The sequence below is a fragment of the Camelus bactrianus genome, chromosome 7 (assembly GCF_048773025.1).
Source record: "Camelus bactrianus isolate YW-2024 breed Bactrian camel chromosome 7, ASM4877302v1, whole genome shotgun sequence".
Lineage (NCBI taxonomy): Eukaryota > Metazoa > Chordata > Mammalia > Artiodactyla > Camelidae > Camelus > Camelus bactrianus.
The window spans coordinates 73,264,507-73,287,856 of record NC_133545.1 but is presented as its reverse complement, the minus strand read 5'-3'; the positions used below and the strand labels follow the sequence as shown (position 1 = coordinate 73,287,856).

General features: G+C 34.7%; 1 protein-coding gene across 7 annotated transcripts in view; it reads right to left on the bottom strand.

Annotated features, from left to right (window-relative positions):
* The window catches only part of MAGI2 (membrane associated guanylate kinase, WW and PDZ domain containing 2), a 1,118,509-nt gene that overhangs the window by 489,219 nt on the left and 605,940 nt on the right, over positions 1-23,350 (bottom strand). For all 7 annotated transcript variants that reach the window (XM_074367572.1, XM_074367574.1, XM_074367573.1 and 4 more), the window contains one exon: positions 22,767-22,886. In XM_074367572.1, coding sequence (XP_074223673.1) covers positions 22,767-22,886 — 120 coding nt within the window. The remainder of the gene's footprint in view (positions 1-22,766; positions 22,887-23,350) is intronic.

Genomic DNA, 23,350 nt, shown 5'->3' with positions numbered 1-23,350 from the left:
TTGGCAATCATTCTTTATTTTATTTTTATATATATATATATATTATTGACGTATAGTCAGTTTACAGTGTTGTGTCAATTTCTAGTGTACAGCATAATGCTTCAGTCATACATGAACATACATATATTCATTTTCATATTCTTTTTCATCATAAGTTAGTGCAGGATATTGAATATAGTTCTTTGTGCTATAGAGTATGAACTTGTTGTTTATTTATTATATGTATATTAGTTAGTATCTGCAAATCTCAAACTACCAGTTAATCCCTTCCCACCCCCTTTCCCCCCTGGTAACCATAAATTTGTTTTCTGTCTGTGAGTCTGTTTGTGTTTTGTAAACAAATTAATTTGTCTTTTTTTTTTTGGCAATCATTCTTAATAATCTTTTTTCACAAGAATATTCTTGGCATACTTTCTGAAATCACTTGCTGAGAACCAGCATGTTATACATTTTACTAAAAGGTCTTAGAAATCCTGTCTACCTCATCTCAGGAAATTTTGGTCTATTACTTTGAGATATTGCAAACATCCTGTGCTCTTTTAGTATTTATGAGCATCTTTAAGAGGTATTAAAATTTTGCATCCCTACTGGAAGCTAAAGTAATTTCAACTTCTTAAAATTTTATTTTAATCATTGAATGTTTTGGCAATGATATCCACCCCCACCCCCAAAAAATACATTCGTAAACTTCAATTTTTCAAAGCAAAGAAGTCCAAATCTTTATACTTTGCAAGGGAACCTGCGAGACACAGTATCAGACTTTGAAGAATTTACATTAGGGAAACAAAAAGAATTGATACAAACAGAAAATATTAAGCTTGGATCATTTGTGCATCATTTGGGCTTGTTCCCATCCACATACAGTACAAAAGCTTCCTTCTCCTTGTAATGTTGAGGCAGGCAAGCCAAATTGCCCACTTAGCTGAATCTCTTAGCTTTGAACACAAGGAATCATAGTAGAATCTGGCCCACAATTCAAAGCTACAAAGAGTCACACTGCCCAACTGTATTAAGAACTTGAAAGGTAACTCTATTGTACTTCAGCTTTGTAACCCAAACTCTGGAAAAATACAACTATTTCTTTTCTCATTCCCTCCTCTCCATACATTATAATTCCCAGAAAATTAAATACCTTTTTTTTCTCTCCTTTTGGAAAACTTCTTATCTCGGATATTTTGAAGCCAAGTTTTTGTGAACATTTGATATAGCCTTCACATTCAAAACTGAGTGAAAACACTTTGTTCGTTTATCTAAGGGCACTTTTGTTTAAATCTAAGAGCATATTCACAAGTATAAAACAAAGGAAAGGGATGGGAAGTGCAGGCAGAGTGACATAAGTGAGATGAGCCATATTAGCAAAGAGCCATGCCTATGATTATGTGAACTGGGGGAAAATATCTCCCCACAAGATGGTTTTTTCTCTGCTTATTTTGATCATTCAGACAGATAAAACCTTTTCTATCAAATACAACATTAGAAAAAATAAACCTACATATAGGTTAGGAACATCATTTTAAAAAGGAAACTCATTATCACATAGATTTTGTCCATGAAATTCCATTTATTCTCTGCTTTCAGCTTTAGAAAAGGAGTTGCAGTTAATTGATTTAGTAAGAATTATAAGAAGGGGGAAAGTTAATGGTGATTTTAAGAGCAACCTGATCAAAGCTTTAGCTCCCTGACTTTGAAAGGCCAGCTCTTTTCACGATAAGCAATTCCAGGCATTGGTTGCTAGGTGTAGGGACTCATTCTTTTAGTCATCAAAGACCTTCTGTATTTTTTCCAATTAAAGTGACAGAAACACTGAGGAGTGCCAAGAAAACCGATAATGAAAAGCACTAAATCTTTTACAAAACTTTGAGCTCAACAAGGCATAGGATCTGGCTCAAAGGTGAAAAAAAATTAATTTTTCTGTCCATAATTAACTTAAATATTTTCCTAAAAGGTACAAGTAATGATAAGAGATGCTCTAATATCAGTTCCTCTTAATTTAAAAAGATGAGCTTGTTTGATGACTCTTCTAGGGTCATTTATCTAGGCTGGTGATCTTGATGCCATTTCTGATGAGACAATGAGACAAACATGAAGGCCATTTTGAAAGAAGAGTGACTTTGAAGTGCAGTAAAATTTTTTTTAAAAATGAGGTTTTTTTGGTTTTGGAAAATTCTGGCACATAACATTTCTATTTTCATAAAGGCTACAAAGAAATATATAAAAAGAGACTCATTCATTCAAATAGCTAATAATTGTTGACTATCTACTCTATGCCAGGTATGTGTGAGACACCAGAACTACCATAACGATCAAAATCAGAAATAGTCCTTGACCTTGTGGAGCTTATAGACTGGTGGGGTAGATTGGAACTAATAAAATAGCATAAAATTAAATGAATAATTACATTTGGTAAGTAGACATATAGATATCCAAAAGAAATAGGATTAATACAGAATTTCCATGGCAGCATTACAGACTAAAGGGGTCAGGAAAGGTTTCATAAGAAGTAGCCCTTGAGCTGACGTCTAGAGAAAGAGTAGGATTTAACTAGGCAAAGAACTATTGGGGAGAGGGGAGTATGGATAGGAAAAATTCTTTAGACAAACAGAACAATAGGCATGATGATCCTGAGGTGTCAAGAAACAAGGTGCATTTCAAGAATTGGGAGCAGGTGTCTGAAATAAATATACTGATGGGCAAGGAGAGCACTGGAAAAGATGATGCTCCAGAGATGGATGCAAACTAGAACTTGAAGGGTTTGGAGATCGTGCCTTAGTATTTTGGTCTCTCCTTTATTGTTGATTTGTTTAGTTATTAATGTATTGCCTTTTATCTTTATACTGAATCCCATTGTCCCACACATACACCAGGAGCAAATATTCTAATGTACTGGATGAAAATTCATTCACTAGACTAAATACTTATTGAGCAGCTTGTATGTGCCATACACCATTCTAGGAATTGGGAGAATAGCAGTGAACCAAATAGACTTAAATCCCGTATGGGGCTTACATTTATAATAAGGAAGACAGAGAAATAATGACATCAATAACTAAGACAAAAATTGGTTATATGTTAAGTGATAAGGAGAAAAATAATGCAGGGAATGGGAGCAGGAAGTATAAGAAACACCTTTGTGTTTGAATATATCTTTGCTGATATTGTTATTTTGTATGAATACATGTAAATTCATGTAAATGGCATTGTGCTAATAGATTTTGTTTAGTTTCTTCTTCTTCTTCTCCTTTTTTTTCTTTCTATTTAGAACCATATTCTTAAGAACCATTCATGGGGGGGAGGGTACAGCTCAGTGGTAGAGTGCATGCTTGGCATGTACAAGATCCTGGGTTCAATCCTCAGGACCTCCTGCAAAAATTAATAAACAAACCTAACTACCTCTTCCCCTCCCCACCAAAAAAAGAAACATTCATGTTATTAGTACATTTGCTGCTTCTAACTGTTACATAATACTTCATGTATCTCCATGACATTTTATGTATCTATACTCCCAATGATGGAAAATCATATAGTCTCCAACTTCTTATTACTCTTATTCTCAAGAGCAAAACCAAGCCATGGATCCGTGGATTTTTTTATGTGTGTGTGGTAGGAGGAAGAGGGTGACAGGGGAAGAGAAGCGGGGCCGTATTTGCATTTTGAAAAGATAACTTTGGACGCAATATGAAAACTAAAGTGAAGAGAGTCCAAACCATATGTAAATAAGCTATTTGGGAGACATTGCAGCAATCCAGGAAGAAATAATGCATCTTAGACAAGGTTGATGGTAATGTTAGAACTGAGGAGAAATGGAAGGGTACAAGTGATATTTAGAAAGTAATGCTGATGCCTTGGTGACAGAATGGATCTGGAGGTGAAAGAGAAGGATATGTCACGAGTGACTGTTAGCATTCTAATTTAGGCAAATGGATGGATAAATATTCACTGAGATATGAACACTGGAACATGATCCTTGACAGAGAAGATTACATGGACCTAACGTTGGTTAACATGTAAAACTGCATAGTGAAATATTCTTTAATCTAACCATTTTATGTAGCAAGATTCATGGAATATCTACTGTATCCTATTAATTGTACTAGGGGTTTAAAATTCTGGTGGAGGGGCAAAAAATGGCAACCAAAATATTATAACTTTGTAATTACTATGATGAAGACTACATGTCTGAACAGACACACAGTATACTGAAGTCTGTCTGGAGAGAAGTAGAATTTCACCAGGCAGATCCTGAAGGAGAGCAGAGGGAAGTCAATAAGCACAAAGGCATGTTGGTGTGTACGAATGAAATATTTTAGGGCAACTTCAAGGAATTTGCATTCTCTGGGAGTACTCAGTGAAAGGGAGGGGGATGAGACTGCCAGGAGTGAGGGGGCCATATTATTCTACGTTATTAAAAAGAATTTTATGGAGAAGTTGGTGGAAGCTACTTGAGCAGAGAAGTAACATAATTAGATTTGGGTTTAAGATTATTCTAGCACCAAGAAAGGAAAACCAGTAAAGACACTTTTGCTGTTTGTTCTCTGACATGGTGAGAATATGAGCAGGGGACATTGGGAATAGACCAGAGTGGACACATTAAGAAGACGTTGTTTAGGCGTTAGAATTGGAAGAATATGATGATTATTTGAATGTTGTGGGGAATCAGGATGACAGGGACTGTGTTAACAGCTATAATATTTACTGATATTGGGACTACTGAATGGACAGAAGTTTTTAGGATATAGTGTGTTCAATTTAGGAGAATTTTAGTTAATGACTTTTTAAAGGACAATACGGATGGAGGCTGTATAGAGGTTTAAACCAGGAACTAAGTCTGAGTTGGGGCTACAGATTTAAAAGTAGGCAAGTTAACTGGTGTATGTGTAGACTAAGAAAAAAAATTGTGACTAAACAACTTTGTGAGGCCAGGCAGAGCAGTAAGTGTAAGCAAAGGTGAGCAATACAGAATAGTTAAAGATTATAAGCAAAGAGGAGAACCAGGAAGAGAGGGAGAAGGTGAAATAGGAACAGAGAGAGAGTTTATATATATATATGTGTATGTGTGTGTGTGTGTATAAAATATTTCACATATATAATATTCTAATGTCTGCACTATTTTCTCTTAAATGTTTTTCACTGTGTGCTAGTTTTGAAATGTTTTCTAAAATGTTATTTGTTCAAACATTCTATAAAACATTATACTAGTTTGCCTCTGGTTTCTCTTTTACATCCAAGTTCAATTTATCTTTGCATGTGATGGCCTACTTTTAACAAAGAATCTGGGTTTATAGTGTTTGGATTTTATGGCATCAATAAAGTTTTAAAATACAGTTAAAATGACTGCTTTATAAAATTTCCCCTTGTCTTGCAGTTTACATGCCCTTGTATTCTGCTTAACATACCCCTCCCATAATTTCCTGCACATTGTCTGCTTTCTCTGCGTCTGTTTTTCACATATGTGGGCTGTTTCTTCTATCAAAAAAAGACTTGACTATTTCTAATTTTAAACTTTTACTCCCTTCCCCATCCTTTTATACATATTTGTAAATGTAGCACAAATTTTCTAAGGTCTGGCAATCCCTGGATACTAATGGAATTTTATTAACAGTACTAACTCTAATGCCATTGCTTTGTGAACATACCTCCTGCAAAAACATTTGCCCTTCATCAAGTACCTCTGCTTATAATACTGGACATAGGCAGAACATTACTCTTTGTCTAGGGTTTTAACAGTTTCTTTGCTGGAGAAATTCACCACTGAGTGAGCACTCACACTGCAGAGGTATGAAAAATAAATAAATAACACCCTGAACACCGGCAGCTACAGTGCAGTTATGCAGCCTAACCTCTTGCAGAGGACTTTGAACCTAGAGGGAAGTGACCTAAAGAAGCAGAAAGAGTTGAGAATGTTATCTAGTGCCCAGTGGTAGTGGTCCAGTGGTAGCATCCAGCTTCGGAAGCTGGCAGTGCTAGTAGTTGTCAGAAGTCAGAGATACGTAACATAGTTTTTGCTTTGTATTAAATTTCTTCTGTATGAACATGATACCATACATGCCATTCGTTAATAATCAAACATATCCCTGATGATTAGTGACATTTAGCATTTTTTCATATACCTGCTGGAGAAATGTCTATTTAAGTCCATAATCCATTTTTCAATTGAGTTATTAGCTTTTGGGGTTTTTGTTTCTCTTAAGTTGTAGCAGTTCCTTTTATATTTTGGTGAATAACTCTTTTTCTCCCCCTTCCAATAGCTATTTATTGACTACTGTGTGCCAGGTACTGTGGGTCTAGGCCTATAAACATAAATAAGAAACTCTCCTTGCATCAAAGTGCTTAAAGTACTATTGGAAAGACATATAAACAGATGATTACAATACAATTTGATTGTCAATAAACCTTTGTTCTCTCTTTCCTTTTCTTATTTCCTGTGTTCCAAAAATAATTAAAGCTCACCATATTAAATTTTTTTTCTTTTTACCTTTTGACTTCTTTAGCCATTTAATCCCACCCTCCACCTCAGCCTCTGGCAACCACCAATCTGTTCTCTGTATCTATAAGCTGGTTGTTTTTGGTTTTGTTTTGTATTTTCATTTTCTGAAAATATCCCACATATTAAAGAGCTCCTGTAATATTTGTCTTTGTCTGTCTGATGTATTTCACTTAGTGTAATGCCCTCTAGTTCCATCCACATTGCTGCAGATGGCCAAGGTTTCATTATTTTTCATAGCTGGACAGTATTCCTGTGTGTGTGTGTGTGTGTGTGTCTGTTTGTGTCTGTGTGTGTGTGTGTGTCTGTGTCTCAATTTCCTCATCAGTTCTTCCATCAGTGGACACTTAGGTTGTTTCCATATATTTTGCCTATTGTAAGTAATGGTGCAAAAACATGGGGTGCAGATATCTTTTCAAGTTAATGCTTTTGTTTTCCTCAGATGAATACCCAGAAGTAAAACTGCTGGATCATATGGCAGGTTTATTTCGAATTTTTTGAGGAAACTCCATTCTATTTTCCATAGTGGCTGCAATTCCCATCAATGGAGCATGAGAATTCCCTTTCCACCACAGCCTTGTCAACATTTGTTATTTCTTGTCTTTTTGATAATAGCCATTCTAATAGGTATGAGATTATATCTCATATGGATTTGATTTGCATTTTCCTGATGATTAATGATGTTGAGCATCTTTTCATGTACCTGATGGCCATCTGTTAGGTCTTCTTTGGAAAAATGTCTATTCAGATTTACCCATTTTTAAATCATTTTTTGCTATTAGGTTGTATGAATTCTTTATATTTTAGATATTAGCACCTTATCAGATACATAATTTGAAAATACTTTTTCCCATTCAGTAGATTGCCTTTTCACTTTTTTTTTAACTGAAGTATAGTCAGTTACAATGTGTCAGTTTGTGGTGTACAGCACAATGTCCCATATACATATACTCATTTTCATACTCTTTTTCATTAAAGGTTATTACAAGATATTGACTATGTTTCCCTGTGCTATACAGAAGAAACTTGTTTTTTTAATCTATTTTTATATATAGTGGCTAAAATTTGCAAATCTCAAACTCTCAAATTTATCCCTTCCCACCCCTTTTCACTCTGTTGATGGTTTCCCTTGCTGTGTAGGTTTTTAGTTTGATGTAGTCTCACTTGTTTTTGTTTTTGCTGTCTGGGCTTTTGATGTCATTAATGAAATCATTGCCAAGAAAAATGTCATGAAGCTTTCCCCCTATGTTTTCTTCTAACAGTTTTATGGTTTCAGTCTTACGTTTAATTCTTTAATACATTTTGAGCTGCTTTTTGTGCCTAAGAAAAACATCCTTCTTTTGCATGTGGATATCCAGTTTTCCAGCACCTTTTGTTAAAGAAACCATCTTTTACCCTTTGTAAGTTCTTGGCACCTTTGTCTAGCATCAGTTAACTGTATATGTGTAGATTTATTTCTCAGCTCTTTATTCAGATCCATCAGTCTATATGTCTGTCTTCATGCCAGTACCATGCTGTTTGATTCTTTTAACTTTTTAATGTATTTTGAAATAAGGAAGTGTGAAGCCTCCAGCTTTGTTCTTTCTCAGAATTGGTTTGGCTATTTGTGGTCTTTTATGGTTTCATGAGAATTATAAAATTATTTTTTTTCTATTTCTGTAAAAAATATTATTGGGATTTTGATAAGGTTTGCACTGAGTTTGTAGATCACTTTGAGTAGTAAGGATGTTTAACAATATTAAATATTCCAATCCATGAACACAGAATGTCTTTCCATTTGTTTGCATGCCTTTAAATTTTTTCATCAATATTTCGTAGTTTTCCATATACTGGTCTTTCACTTTCTTAGTTAAGTTTATTCCTAAGTGCTATTGTAAAGGAAATTCTTTTCCTAATTTCCCTTTTAGATAGTTTGTTGTCAGTGTATAAAAACAAAACTGATTTTTTAATGTTGATTTGTATCCTGCAACTTTACTGAATTCATTATTAATTCTAACAGCTTTTCATGGAGACTTTAGAGTTTATATATATGGCATAATATGTTGCCTAAAATACTATATGATATCATTTATATGTAGAATCTAAAAAGCATTATAAATGAATGTGTACCCCAAACAGAAACAGACCCATGGATACAGAAAACAAACTTGTGGTTTCCAAAGGGGAGAGGGATGGAGGGTGCGACAAATAAGGGGTATGGGATTAGCAGATATAAACTATTATATATAAGATAGATAAACAACAGGATATACTATATAGCACAAGGAATTATACCCATTATCTTATAATAACCTGTCATGAAATATGATCTGCAAAAATACTGAATCATTATGCTGTACACCTGAAACTAACACAATATTGTGAATCAACTACATACACTTCTATTAAAAAAATAACATGTTGTCTCTAAAGAGGGGCAATGTTACTTCTTCCTTTCCAATTTGGATGCATAGCCTTTCAATTTCTTAGGCTCAATACAGATACCAGGGTCTACTGGGTCTTCTAAATTGCTGGGGACACAAATTAAGACCCTCTCTTGACCTGAGGTAAAGGGGTAATTACTCTACATTCCCTCCACTTTAGTGGAGGTAGAGTTAAAGAATAACTTTCCCCAAATCAGTCCTCTTCACAAACTCTTCCTCCTCATTTCACACACGTCTACCCTTTCATGCCAGCTCCCTGCCACTTACTAGCTTTGGATCCAGTTACTTTACCTTCCTGGGCTTCAGGGTCTTAATCTACATAATGGGGGTAATAATATGGTATCTACTTTATAAATTTTTGTGAGGATTAAGTGATAATCTATATATCTCTCTATCTATTTATCTACATCTACATCTATAGCTGTATCTATCTATAAATCTTTGAATAGAGTCTAATACATAGCAAAGATTTCTTATTGCTATTATTATTATTATTATTATTATTATTATTATTATTATTATTAATGCTATTATATCTTAGTGTCTCATTTAAAGCTTCCAATTTAACCTTCTTTAATCCCTGGCATGTCTATGTTGATTTATACAATAACATAATAAAATACTGATATATATATATAAATAGATATACACACATATATGTACATATATTTGATGAAAGGAAAGTTAGGCAACTAAAATTATGCAAAGAGCAATTTAAGAAATGTTCTGAAATCACAGCAGGTGTATAGTACTTGACATGGGTACAGGAGCCATACTTGTCCTTACTGGCTTTGAGGGAGGACAAGCTGACTTGATGAGGTCTCTGGAGACTGAGTCCTAGTGACTACTCGGGGCAGAGTTGGCTGTGTGGACAGAATATCAGTACTATACCTTGTAGGCTGGCAAAACTCTTAAAGTGATCCAGCTCGATCACTTTACTTTCAAGGAACACAATGGAGACCTGGAGGGTTGAAGGATCTCACTGTTTTCAAATATATGCTCCAGAACATAGATACTGGGGACAACTTACTAAAGTTCTATGACAATCAGTTCCATGGTCTAACAAGTTTGAAAAATGCCAGAAATACAAATTTAAACAGGTTTCTTTCTGCAGGACTTCTCAAAACAATTCAAAATGCAAATTTGTAATATGATATACATGTAACAATATCCTAGGAGAATATGGTAGGCAGTATCCTATATTTTCAAATTTTTAAAATCTCAGAATGTTTTCTCCCTGTTTGTGGGTGGGGTTGAATTGCACTGTCCTGTGTTTTCGACACACTTAAGGAAACACTGGTTTAGAATGATGGGATATTATAGTCGGAAGGAACCTGTGGTCACAGAGGCACAGCTAGAGCAGTAAAGACTTGGAGCCAGTCATCCAGTTGCAGAAAGGGAAGTAAGGGTAAAATTAGCCTTACATTGACTGAATACCTTCCCAATGGGAAAGTGTTCCTCCAAGCACAGACTTTGTGTCAAAGAAGGATGTAAGCAATTTCAATTCTGCCACCTACCTGAGAGACTTCATACAAGTCACTAAACATCTTTGAACTTCAGATTTCTCCTCCTAAGAGGGATTAAAATAATACTTTCATGGAGGAAACACTGTGAAAATTATGGCTAGTGTATGCAAAGCATGAAGGCTAGTGTATGAGTCAGGGTTCTCCAGAGACAGAACAAATAGGATATATAGGCCTGAAAACCAGGAGCACCAAGCAGTAGGATGTCCCAGCTCACTCAGGCAGAGAGAAATTCAACCTTGTTTCACCTATTTGTTCTACTCAAGCTCTCAATATATTGGTTAATGCCCATCCACATTGGGGAGGGCCATATGCTTTACTGAATTCACTGATTTAAACGCTCATCTATTCTAGAACACACTTGTAGACATGCCCAGAAACAATGTTTCACCAGATAGCTGGGCATCCCAAGGCCCAGTAAAGTTGACACATAAATTAATCATGACATCTGGTATTGTTTTTGATCTTTTGATGTTGTAGTTGTTTCAGTCCAAATGTTTATCCATTTGTGTATCCCGTGTAGACAACCCTACCAAGAGCACGCTTAGCCTACACCGGCAATCCCAGCAACCATTTACCAACACATTTGGTTTATTATTTCATCAGCTTTGGCTATTAGATAACATTTCTTTACATCATACCATAATCTCTGTCTCTTTATCTATTATTTGTCCTAATTGCACTCTTTAAGATCACACTGAACAAGTCTCATTCCTCTATTATGCCCCACTCATCAGTCATTTAAACATAGTGCTCGTGGTCTCCTACAGCCCTCTCAGTAAAGTTCCAACACCAAGTTCAAGACAAATTCAAGACTAGCACTTGGCCTTGCAATTCCTAGGCCGCAATTACAAACTTGAACAAATAATTCTTAGCTTCCTCTAGGCCACAGGCATTCCCTACCAACACCTTGTTTCCTTGGAGCACTGAAACACTTCACTGGCTATCCTCTGCATTTTAGTACATCTTTAGAACTTATTTTTTGCTGCAAATAAGACAGATTTTGTTCCACTGTTTTTTCTTAGAAAGTGTGATGGACATGGTAGTATGGTTTAGCTGACATCAAAGAAAGCACAACTTTCTAGAACACACAAGTGTAGCCTGGGATGCAAAACAACTCCATCAGTCACCCAGTTCTGAACATTGCAGTATTATAGGTCTACTTAATTCCTTCAAGTGCACTGCCAATAATTCCTGTACTTGAAAGTAGATTACTAGCACAAAAAAGTTGCACATGACTGTTCTAGGACTTAAATCCACTCTTCCTTAGTGAGGCCTGTCAAAGTCAAATCTCCCTCTAGCAACTCGACAGACCCCTTCCCCCAGGAGCTTCCCTTTATAAACCAGATTCTATCTTCTCAACTTGCTGTCTCAATATTTTCATGTTCATATTTAATGTATTTTGTTACCTTTGACAAAGTCTTGATCAATATTCTGTTATTTTGAGGCAGCTGTGATCTACTTTCACTCACTCTTGGGAATGCATCTCTACTCTCCTATAATTTCTACTCCTAATATTGTTTCTGAAAAATAGATGCTATGAGGATTCATTTTTTCATTAGTAGATGGGTTAGGTAAAATTTAAATGAAACATAAACAAAACTGCAAATCCATGTTGGAGGAATATAAACAATTCTATTAAATAATATTTTGCATCCAATTATGTTAATAAGTAACTGGAGTCTACCAAGAAGCAACAGTGGTTTCAAATTATATATAGTAGAATTAAATCAATGATAATTGTAAGGATATCCAAGAATGGAAAATAATAACCAATAAAAATACATGGGATGTGATTAGCTGAGATAAGAATGAATATTCATAGGGGATGGTTTGTAAATTAAGTAAAAATTTTACATTAAAGAATAAAATAAGAAAAAAGGAATAAATAAAAATCTCTTCCTTTGTTAGCCCAGTATCATCATATACTCAGAGACAAACATTTTTATTCCCCCCAATAGCCTGTTAATTACTCCAATGAATGCCTGCCCAGGTAAAGGGATAAGAATTTGAAGATGAAAGAATAATAAAAAGAATAAAATGTAGTATCTTCTAAACTACAAGGATATGACATAATTTATTAAATGATAAAGAGAAAATGAGATAAAATATCAATTGAAATGATTCATTTCATTCACATAAATTTTGCCAAGAAGGCAGATTCTAATATACCACTGGGCATATTAAATAACATGGAAGAGTGGTGAATTGAGGAAAATTACATTAATTTTTGAACATATACCATGCCAAACCATATAAATTGTGTTCGAACAAAACTCCCATGAACATGCCCATTTCTAACACAGGTTGCTTCTTACACAGGACAGAGAAGTCATTTAGTTAAATTTCTGCTCTATTCAACAACAAGCCATTGCCTTGTGGGAACACTTATAAATATCACCTCCATTATTCTCATTGCTGTTCCTTAAAGCTATACAAGTTAAAAAAAAAAAAAAAGAAGAAGAATTGAAATGTAAGAGCCAGAACCAAGGAATAAACCCATCTGAAGTGTAAAATGTAGCATATCCCAAAAGGGGAAATTCTTTAGGACAAAAAGTAGGAATATAGTGGAGTATCCATGAAAGGTTCTCAAATTTCAGGAGAAATCAAAGGATAAACACAGCAAGAATAAAGAAAGAGAATAATGTCATTGAGAAACAAAACCCTTCAAAGATCAGTAAAAAGAAAATCTAAAATGTGAGGGAATAAAAATATGACAGGAGCTAACTATTAAACAGAAAACAAGCAAGAAGAGTTCTAAAATGAAGGTTAGTGCAAAGGCAGGACCAAGAGCAAGAAGGTAAAATAATATAATGTTGCAAGAAACTTCCCAGTGTAAAATACCTTTAACTTCTGGTTAATATGCTTTGCTTCTGAGATAAATATATATAATACTCTCTGAATGTGAACTTTTCATGAAAATAAACCAGGATAATAATGTATTATTTTCTCCCCAGTTAGGCTTTGAGAAAGTTGCCTGCAGCTGCCACTCCTTAAGATTCTTGGGGGATAGGTGAGTGTCTTGAAAAGTGAAAAAAATCTACAAACTAGTATGTTAAGATAAAAGAAAGTGAATAAACTTGTACATGTGCATTTTATTAATACATTAATTTTTAATAATTTGGTAATGCACCAATAGTTTTATAGATCCATTTTAAATCTAACATATTAAAAAAATGACAAACATTATTGGGGCCAAAGAACATGTAGTTTCCAACTTCATTATAATCCAGTTGTTTTTCTTAAGTATACTTATATATGCTTAGAACATTTGGGGCATATAGGACCATCAAATCTGTTTGCATTTAAAGAATGTACTCATAAATTAATTATCAATAATTTAATCAAGCACTAACTTAAATATAAATTTGAAGGCATATTATAAGTTGCTTCTGGGCAGAAGATAGTTAAAATATTTTATACCAAGATATGCAACCATTTGCTTGGCATTTTCAGGGAGTGTGGTATTCTATTTAGGTGAATATTCTAGTCTTTCCCTTAAGAAGTTCAAACTTTAAATTTTAATCAACTTTGAAGGATATATTTCTCAAATATTACCTTTCTGCACATAACGTAACCTTTTCTGCATAGCTCAGGGTCATTATTAGGAAAATCAATAGCTGTGTTGGGCTGCAATACTCTGCTGTCGTTTGGGAGACTGCTGAGTGCTCCCTCTGTAATAAATGACCCTAGGTCACTCTGCTTTTAAAATTTCTCCTGTACACTTTTTGTACTTTTCCCCTGTCCTCAATCACTGTCAGTTGTCAGTGTGCCTGCCTCCAGATGTCTCCATCTTCTCCTTTCCCTTCCTTACATAAACCACTGCATGCATCTTCTTCTAAGTTGCTGCCACATTTTACCATAGATGAGATTCTTACTAAATTGAGAGAGGATAAGAGAGGAAGGACAGAAGTAGCTAACGTTACAAAATCTGCAAATATTATTTGAAAATGAATATTCCTGGACATACATGAGGGAAGAAATGATAAGAAATGACCTTGTTGCAATGGGTTATACTTCACTCCAAGTATAATAATACTTGCTTCATCTCCAGGAAAACCAGATGGCTGCATCATAAGATTTTTCTCTGAAAGTTTTATGGAGACAATTTACTCTCACCCTCAGAGAGGGGGAGCAGAAGTCGGAAGTATCTAATCCTTCTGGGAATGATCACAAGAGACCTGACCTAGAGAAACCTTTCTGTTCTTGGGCTACTCCAGAGGGAACAGATCCTTCTGGGAAATAGCACCCACCAATATCAGATCACAGTGCTACAGGACAGGTTCCTCTAGCCAAATGCACACCCCCTGCTGTATCCTCAGGTATGGCATGAAGGTAGGGGAGAAAAAGAAAGAAAACTCATTGGAAAAATTTAAACCAAGACGGGTTTTATTTACCCATCATCATTAGGTTCCTCTCAGGCTGAGCTTCCTATATATTGTTTAAAACTTTTTTGATTATTGACTTGACTATGACAACATAAAGATGTTGTGTTAGGTATCTGAGTTACCACTAGTATTCAAATTTAAAATAAAAACTTTTCAGATTTATCATTTTTACTCATTAAATGCTTAGTGAAAGGAATCAAACTTTCACATATTATAAAAAAATTTAAAGCCACCCTAATGTAGAAAGAGAGAGAAGAGAGAGAGAGAGAGAGAAAGGTGAAGTGGGAGTAGAAATCTTACTAGCAGTGTATAATTAATAATGGAATAAAATTTTATTTTCATTTCTTTTTCATTAAACTCCTAAGAATAAAAGAATAATAAACAAACTCATGATCCCTTATAGTTTTTTAAAAACTAGCCAGAAAATGTTACTGAAATGTCTAATAAATTCCAAGTACCATATGTCCATGTTAATTAGAATGCCTTTACATTTCTTTATTGAGAGAATGTGCATACTAGTTCCTTTGTTTTAAAATAACTTTGTTAATTTGCATGTTTTTCAATTTATCTCAGGACCTTTCTACCTCTCCTATAGGTTTGGTCTTACTACTTCTGTTCTCCAACTCTCCACTGACTTTCTCTACGTCTTTGAGATCAAGAAAGTCTTTGTAAAATTTTTGGAAAAGAAAGAAAGTGTGACCAAAGACAGGTTATAGGACAGGGTAAGTACCATTAATTTAAGGAGTATTTAGGCGGTACAAAAATAGAACTTGAAAGTGTATGTCTGGGGGAGTGGGGTTAGTGGGAGATAGGATTAGTTCACCAAGTTTACTAGGCTTAGAGTTTGAGTAATCTGACACAGTGCGTTACTGTAGTGAATTACTGTAGTGAAAACCAGGCTGAGGAATGGGCATAGGAAGATAAGAACTATATTCTGGAGAAAGTATTATGGTTTGCAGGATACTGAGAGAGAAATGGGTAAGGGAACTCAGAACAGGGACGCATGAGAACAAAACATTTACACTTATGATACAAGGTTAATCTAGGACATTCTGAAGCCAAATTGATGCTGCAGCTCCAAACTACTGACTTAGAGCATTCTGAATTAGGATGTGGATGTGTTCCAGGGTCTCATGTGTATATGAACAACTAGGTAGGGATTAAGAGGTTCCCGCCATTAGGTTTGACGAAGGAACCTAGGCATTCATTCAACTTATATTCACTGAGTGCTTCTTAGGTGCCAGAGACCATTGTAAGCTCAAGAATTAGCAGTGATCCAAACAGATTATCTGACCTCTTGAAGTTTACACTTGACTGGGTGGATACTGAAAATAATCAAATAAATAAATGGACACAGAATATGTTTCCAGTTATAGTTAGTACAATAAATTAAATAAAATCAGAGAAAAGGAATGAAGAATGTCAGCAGGTGTTATTTTGGATAAGGTTGCTAGGTCAGAGTTTCCTGAAGACTCTTAGATGAGTATCTTGAAATAAGAAAAAGGAACATGTAGTCATTTGGAAGACAAGTAGTGTAGGAAAAAGAAATGACAAATTCAAGATCCCAGGTGGATGAGAACATGCTTGCTGTCTGAGGAACAGAAAGGAGGCTAGCATAGCTAATATAAATAGGCTGAAGATAGTATAAGTAAAACTTCCCATTCTGTTCTAACTGATGACTAGTATCAATGTGTGCTTTTATTAGTTTCTAAAAATTCATATATTTAGAGCCTTTAAGAATTAACTCTTACAGAAATAGTCCCATGTAGACAAGATATGTTGACCACTTGGTCCTAATTTTATCTGGTTGTTGCATACATACATATACAGCCTACAATAGATCTAACAGATCATATTAGGAGGGACTGAGTGTTTTGGCATATTAAATTTTAACCTCATGTTATGAACAATATTCCACAATTGCCAGAGTTTCCAAGTCTTCAATAAGAAAGATCTTTCATATGGTATGAATCTTCTACAACAGGATTGTTTTTAAACATAGGGACAGCAGCAGGATATTTTTGAGAACTATTACTTCAGTCACAGTTTGTCTAATTTTCAGTCAAAGCACCCAACATATCTGTCTACTTGCAGCATCATCAACAGAAGCCTCAGAGTTTTTGTTCATTGCTTTTGTTCACAGTCTGAGTGAAAACTGCAGTTTATAAAAACAATTCATAAAACCATCTACATCTATTGTAACTTTGTTGGAGACTGAATTCAATGTTCTGGGAAAAGGTATTTAGCAATAAAAATTAGGTCACAGTTTTCCTATTTTTGATGATTTCTATTCCCCTCCAAGAGAAATAACAAAGCTGTGGTTGATCAGATTCTAGACTTCACTGTCTCAGATCAGGAATATGGAAAATATAAGGAAAGAATGTCTCAGGAAGTTTTATTTTTCAGATTTGAAATTCACATACAAAAATGACTTTTGTAGAGGAGGATGTTAGGTTATAGTTTTCAAATGATTAATGTGTGAAACAAGTATGAAAAAAGTTTGACAGGAAGGGGACAGTAGGGCATCACTTAGAATAGCTGAGGTCTTCTCCTTTAGGAAGGTCTACATGTCTAAGACTAAGGGAGAGAGCCACTGATCATCACTATGTTGATGTTATTTCAGAGAAACATGAGCTCTCACGTAGAAGACTGTTGTAATTAACTTGATCAAGAATTGATCCTAGGTTTGACACAACATTGTAAAATGATTATAAATCAATAAAAAATGTTAGAAAAAAAAGAATTGATCCTAGAGAATAAGTAAATTTACTGTCTTTGATAGTCATGGAATTGTAAGATCCAGTAAATATCTCTCAATATATATTCTAAGCTGCAGAAATATATAATAAACAGTACGAAATATTTATTATCAAGTTATTATCTATTTCTTGTCTACTCAGAAAAACAATAGAGAGGGTTTGAAAATATCCACCCAATCAGCAAAGGTGAATAGATTCTGCTTGTGGAAGTAGTGGAAAGAAATATAAGTACAATTTTTAAAGTCATGAATTTTTTTCTTCCCACTAAATGAGGAGCATGATATTTATATCATGTGAAGTCTGTTTGTTTCAGATAAAAAGTTATTAGGAATGTGTACAGGAATTAGAAAATCATTGTGATCAAAGATATATGCTTGAGGGAAACTAAGTGAATCCTGAATATCACAGTTTTGAAACACTCAGCTTTATCTACTATTATTACAGGTTGTAAGGGAGTTGAAGAAGTCAGTCTTACGCCCATGAATATTGTCTTTAATGACATACTCCAACAAAGGGTGGTCCTGTTCTTTTCACCTGCACTGAACAAATACGTATAGAACTAACAGTAAACTGGTTAATATTGTACCTTAGGTAATAGCAAACAAGTCATTTCACTCTCCTTGACTTCAATTTTTAAGTCCTAATTTATATGGTAATATTAAATTAGTTAATTAATCACTTGGCTTGTACTTTCTAGTCTCTTTTGGGAGAAAAGAGTCCTTAGAAATATGCATTTGAATTACATATTTTGGAAGAGGCTGGATTATAAAAGTCCCAAACCAAAAGGGAATTCTGTCACACTTCAATGCACAATAACACTTCCAGTCTTAGTGCCTTACACAGGAGCAAAGCAGCATGCAAAACTCATACTGTCAATAGCTCTGAACACAAATTGAATCACTTACAAAAAAACTCTGGCATTATAAGATCTCAAAGGGGTGTAAAACTTCACCAAATGTGTTTTTCTTCTACTGTTCAAATAAACATTTAGTGAGTTTTATGTATAAATGTTTAGTGTTCCTAAAATGAACACCCAAGTGCATGGCTTAGAATCTTCCACAATAGGAAAACTGCCAAAAGAAAGAAAAAGAAGCAAATATCAAAAGAAAAAAAAAATCTTAAAGTCTGTATATGCAGTAACAGCTGGACCCCTTTAACAGCAAGTCCTAAGAATCTACTGCTGTTATAGAGGTTATTACTCGCATAGTAGAAAATTTATCTTAGAATAGAATATAAGGGAAAAAGAAAAAATTGGAATTTTATCTCATTTTGGTCTCCTGGAATGACCACAATCTTAGCATCAATTTAAGCACTGATTTGCCCTTCAGGAAATATTATTTACATTTTAGTGTAACAATAATCTGTGAGTAGAAACTTGGACTGACAGAAAATGGTTTTTCTAAAGACTATTTACAGAGCCAATAATGATTTTTCTTTGCATTGAAAGTATCTCTTTGTCACCAATGCTATCTTGATTGGAAAAAGAGATTCAAAATTTCAGTAATAAATGCACCATGGTCATTTTTTTTTTTTAAAAAGCAGATGTTGACTTTAGTCAGTAAAATTAAATGAATTTATGCAAAATTTGTTTATCTTCTCTTATCATAGGAGAGATTGGCTTATTTTCTTAGAAAATTATTTGTCTTAAATAGTTAAATTTTTAGAGGTTTTTATGTACTACCTCAGGAAGAACAGCACTAATTTATGTACAGATATGAAAATACTTCAATTTCAAAATCTTTATAATAATTTTTTTTAAAGAAACTAGGTGTGTTGTTTGCAGTTGGCTCAAGTCCATATACATTAGGATCCATGATTAGGAGGAATAGCATTAAGGTGAAGTTGAGTGCCATATCTGAATTGTATTCTATTAGATGCCCTAATAATTTGCTCATTTTAATTTGGTATTTACATTATTTAATTTTTAATATAATTGAGCTCATGTCAATTTAAAGAAAACATTCAAAGCTAAGATCAGTGATTTCTTCAATAGACAGAAAAATAGCTTTGTATCAATTTAAAAGCAGAACAGCAAAATACAATAGCAAAGGTCACAACAGAACTGCTGCTCTGAAACTTGACCATAGATGATCTCAGGAAATGAATTAAATGAAATCAGAGTCCAGGCACAGCTCAGGGGACGTGGGTTTAGTTGATGACTACATTCAGAACATAGGTTGAGGTAGACAACTAGTGTGAATGGTCAGTGAAAATATGAATGCAACATTCCAGACAACTGGAAGAATTAGGTCAGGCAGGAGCCACTGATTAAGAGTCCTGGGTTATTCAGCACTCTGGACAGTTCCAAAGGACAAGGCTTCCTTCCAGGTACTTAAATACAGTACTTAACCTTTAGCTTATCAAATCTACTTATTTAATTGTACATCTTTGTGTCTCATCTACACCTGCATGTGACTTTTAACCTCAAAGGAATTATCGGCATCTATCCAGAGAGCTCTGTGGTCTGTTTTTCAAATGAAGACTATACATTCAGTTCTGACATGAAGGTTCATGGTGTTTTTCCTGTTACTTGAGGTTACTTAAAGCCAAGTCCTCTGGGCCATTTACATGCAAGACCATTCAGCAGCTGTTATACAGCAAACAGAAATGAGGTGCTCATACTGGGTAGGGGGTTGGAGATGCAGAAAAAGCCTTTAAGAATCTGCTCAAAGTCTGCCTAGGTCCATGTGGCCTAACTGTAGGTGGTAACTCAAGCACACTGAGGCCTTCCATGCAGCCTCTGGTGATAACAGAATTGTTCTTCTGGAGCAAGGACTTTGAGCCAATTTTAAGAGGCAGAATTGCAATTCAAGACAGTCTATCTCATTTCCAATCAAAGGACAAATTCCATTTTAGCTACATCTATTCACCAAGATTAAAAGCACAATTACTGACAATGAGGAAAAAGTGTATACATACAAGAAATGTTTGAAAGAGTATATTTTTCCTCATAACTACTTTTCAGGTATGTGTCTCCTGTTCTGAAGGCAGGTGCTGAAGAACAGTTTTCTCAATGATGAGCAGCTTAAATAGACATTTTATAGAGGATTTCTTTGATCTTTGCTAATAAATAATACATGGGTTCCCCATATCTGACAAGAAATGTACCAAGTTGGGAAATATTTACAGGCAAGCAGAAGCAGGGGCTATCTCCCTAACTCCAGTTGCATTAGCAGCCTTGCTGTTCTGATTTTTAGGTTGGAGTCAGTCATAAGGACTCCACATAGTTAACTAGTCCATGACCTTAATGTTGAGAGGAACTCAATTTTTTTTAATTTATTTAGTGACTTCACAGATACCAGAGATGGGTTTTCTAGTCTGGCTAAAAGCTCTAAAGAGTACTGAGGTGACACAAGAATGTTCTAGCAATGAAGAGGAAGAAGAGCAATGACTCAAACACTGCATAAGGGAAAATAAATAACATAGAGAAATGGCGATTTTATTAAAGAAACTTTATGATAGACTGATATCATGAAATTCTTACAAATATAAAAGCTCTCAGGTCTTTCTTTGTCTAGTTGAGTAGCACATGATTGTTACTCTGTATATTCTGAAAGCACCAACAGTAGAAAAGGCATTCTCTACGTTTCCTTGATGAATAACACATTAATAACACAAATAACTCAGGAAGCCCTGAGTCTAAAGCTTGTGATCAATCCTGAAGGAATAGCAGTGATTTTATTAGAGTGACAATTCTACTCGTTCCTCAACTATAATTGTAGGAAAATCTGAAGATCCTAAGATTCAAGAATGCTCCTTAGCTGTCCTGCTGAGATGGTTACGTGACCTAAGAAAAGAGTTTCTTACTTATCCAAGTGCGCAATGTGTACCTGTAATCAATAGTGTTGATTCCCAGAGTCATACATGTAAATCAGCCTTATTATTCAATGAACAGCTCTAAGTGTGCTGGGGTGATTAACAAGTTGGCACTAAACTTATAAAAATGCCTAGAGCCATAACTTAGTCATATGTCTTGGCTTAAACTGCCATTGAATTGTAAAGTAGAAGAAGAGATTTTTCCAACAACTTAAAAATACTGAGCTTTTAAATAACTATAGTATGCTGGACATCTACAAGTATATGAAGGAGGAAGTGAAGGTCCAAACTGCAAACAAACCTAGTTCAGTTGGTGGTGATCACAGACCTCTGATATTTAATGCACTAAGGAGCAATGCATATATTATGAGTTTTGTCTTTAATATCACTCAGTATTAATTGCAGTCGAGTAAAACTTGATTCATCTTTGGACTTAATATGTATAAATATAGTTTACACATATAATGACTGTGAAGTAGGAATAAAAGTATTATTTTCTACTGTTTGTAGTTATGTTGTTTTAAAATTTCATTATATATACACAGATACATAATTTTACTAGACAAAAACTACATGCATGTAGATATTACTTAAACATAAATGAAATCATGTTATGTGTGTTTTTCAATGCTATCATTCTCCTTTTATACAAAAACTACATGCATGTAGATGTTACTTAAACATATAAATGGAATCATGTTGTTATTAATTTGTATTTTTCAATGCTATCATTCTCCTTTTACACAGAAGACTATTGAAATTCAGAGCTACTAACTGAATTACTTAATATTTATACTGAGTAAGTAGTAAAGTCAGGTTTGGAATTGAGGCAGGTTCTAGCTTATGTTACAGGGCTCTTTCCACTGAAACATACTTCCCACATTCAAGGTTTTAGTTTCCTCTGTTCATACTTTTTGCAGGTATACAAGGAGACACGGTAGAGCTTTGGAGTTGATCCGTGGATCAATGTTTTCCTACACCATCATTTTGCATAAGAGGCAAATGAAGACAAGTGAGGTGAAGTAACTGCAGAAAACCACACAGAGGTAAGGATAGGACTGGAAGTCAAGCCCTGTGCTCTTTTGATGCTACTAGAGATGAAGATAATCAATCTGGAAGATCACAGCTTAGCCTCAGGAGGCAATCACAAGGACACTTCAGTGGATATATACATAAATATTTCTCTTGGCATCTTAAAAATCATATTAACACAGATGTATTTTTACTTTTCTTTAGGAAATACACTTCTAAAGTGACCTTACTGAAGCTCTCAAACCAAAATAGCACATTGGTAACCCAGTGTCCTAATGCATTTCAACTGAAGGAGAGAAAAGCGATGCAATGAGAAATAAATTCAGCAGTAGAGCTGTACTTACCTTCATAAGTCCCACTTTCTAGAAGAGCACCACTTTTCTCCAATTCCATAAAATCTTCAACAGTGATGAAAATATAGTCCACTCCAGGGACCTCACCCTCCTTATGTGGCCTTGTGGTGCCTGAATAAGGAAAATTAAAAACAAAAGAAAGACTGATTTGTTGCTGAACTTTAGAAATGCCACCATACTTCTGAATATTCAGTAACACTTGTTTGTACATCCTAAGAGTTGGCAGCTTGCATTTGTACTTCTGTTTGTTTGGAAACAGAAAATAGCAGGGGGTAAAGATTAAAGTAAATATACAAAGCATTTTTCTTCATCAAGCTTATAAAGAGTTCATTGCCATGGAATGTGGCTGCATGGATTTTTCAGTGAAAAATGCAGACCATTATGCTCTTTTTGAAGAGGTGGCTTGATTATTGGGCCAGGAGTCTGCTAGCTCAGGAATTTACATATCTCACTTCCATGAATGGACCTCTATTGTTCTGCAGACTGCTTTGCTGTGACATAAAATACAATGGAAAATAGAAATGTTAGCAAAATGTCTGTTTATCTTCATATTTTCATGACTGCTCCTTAGGGGG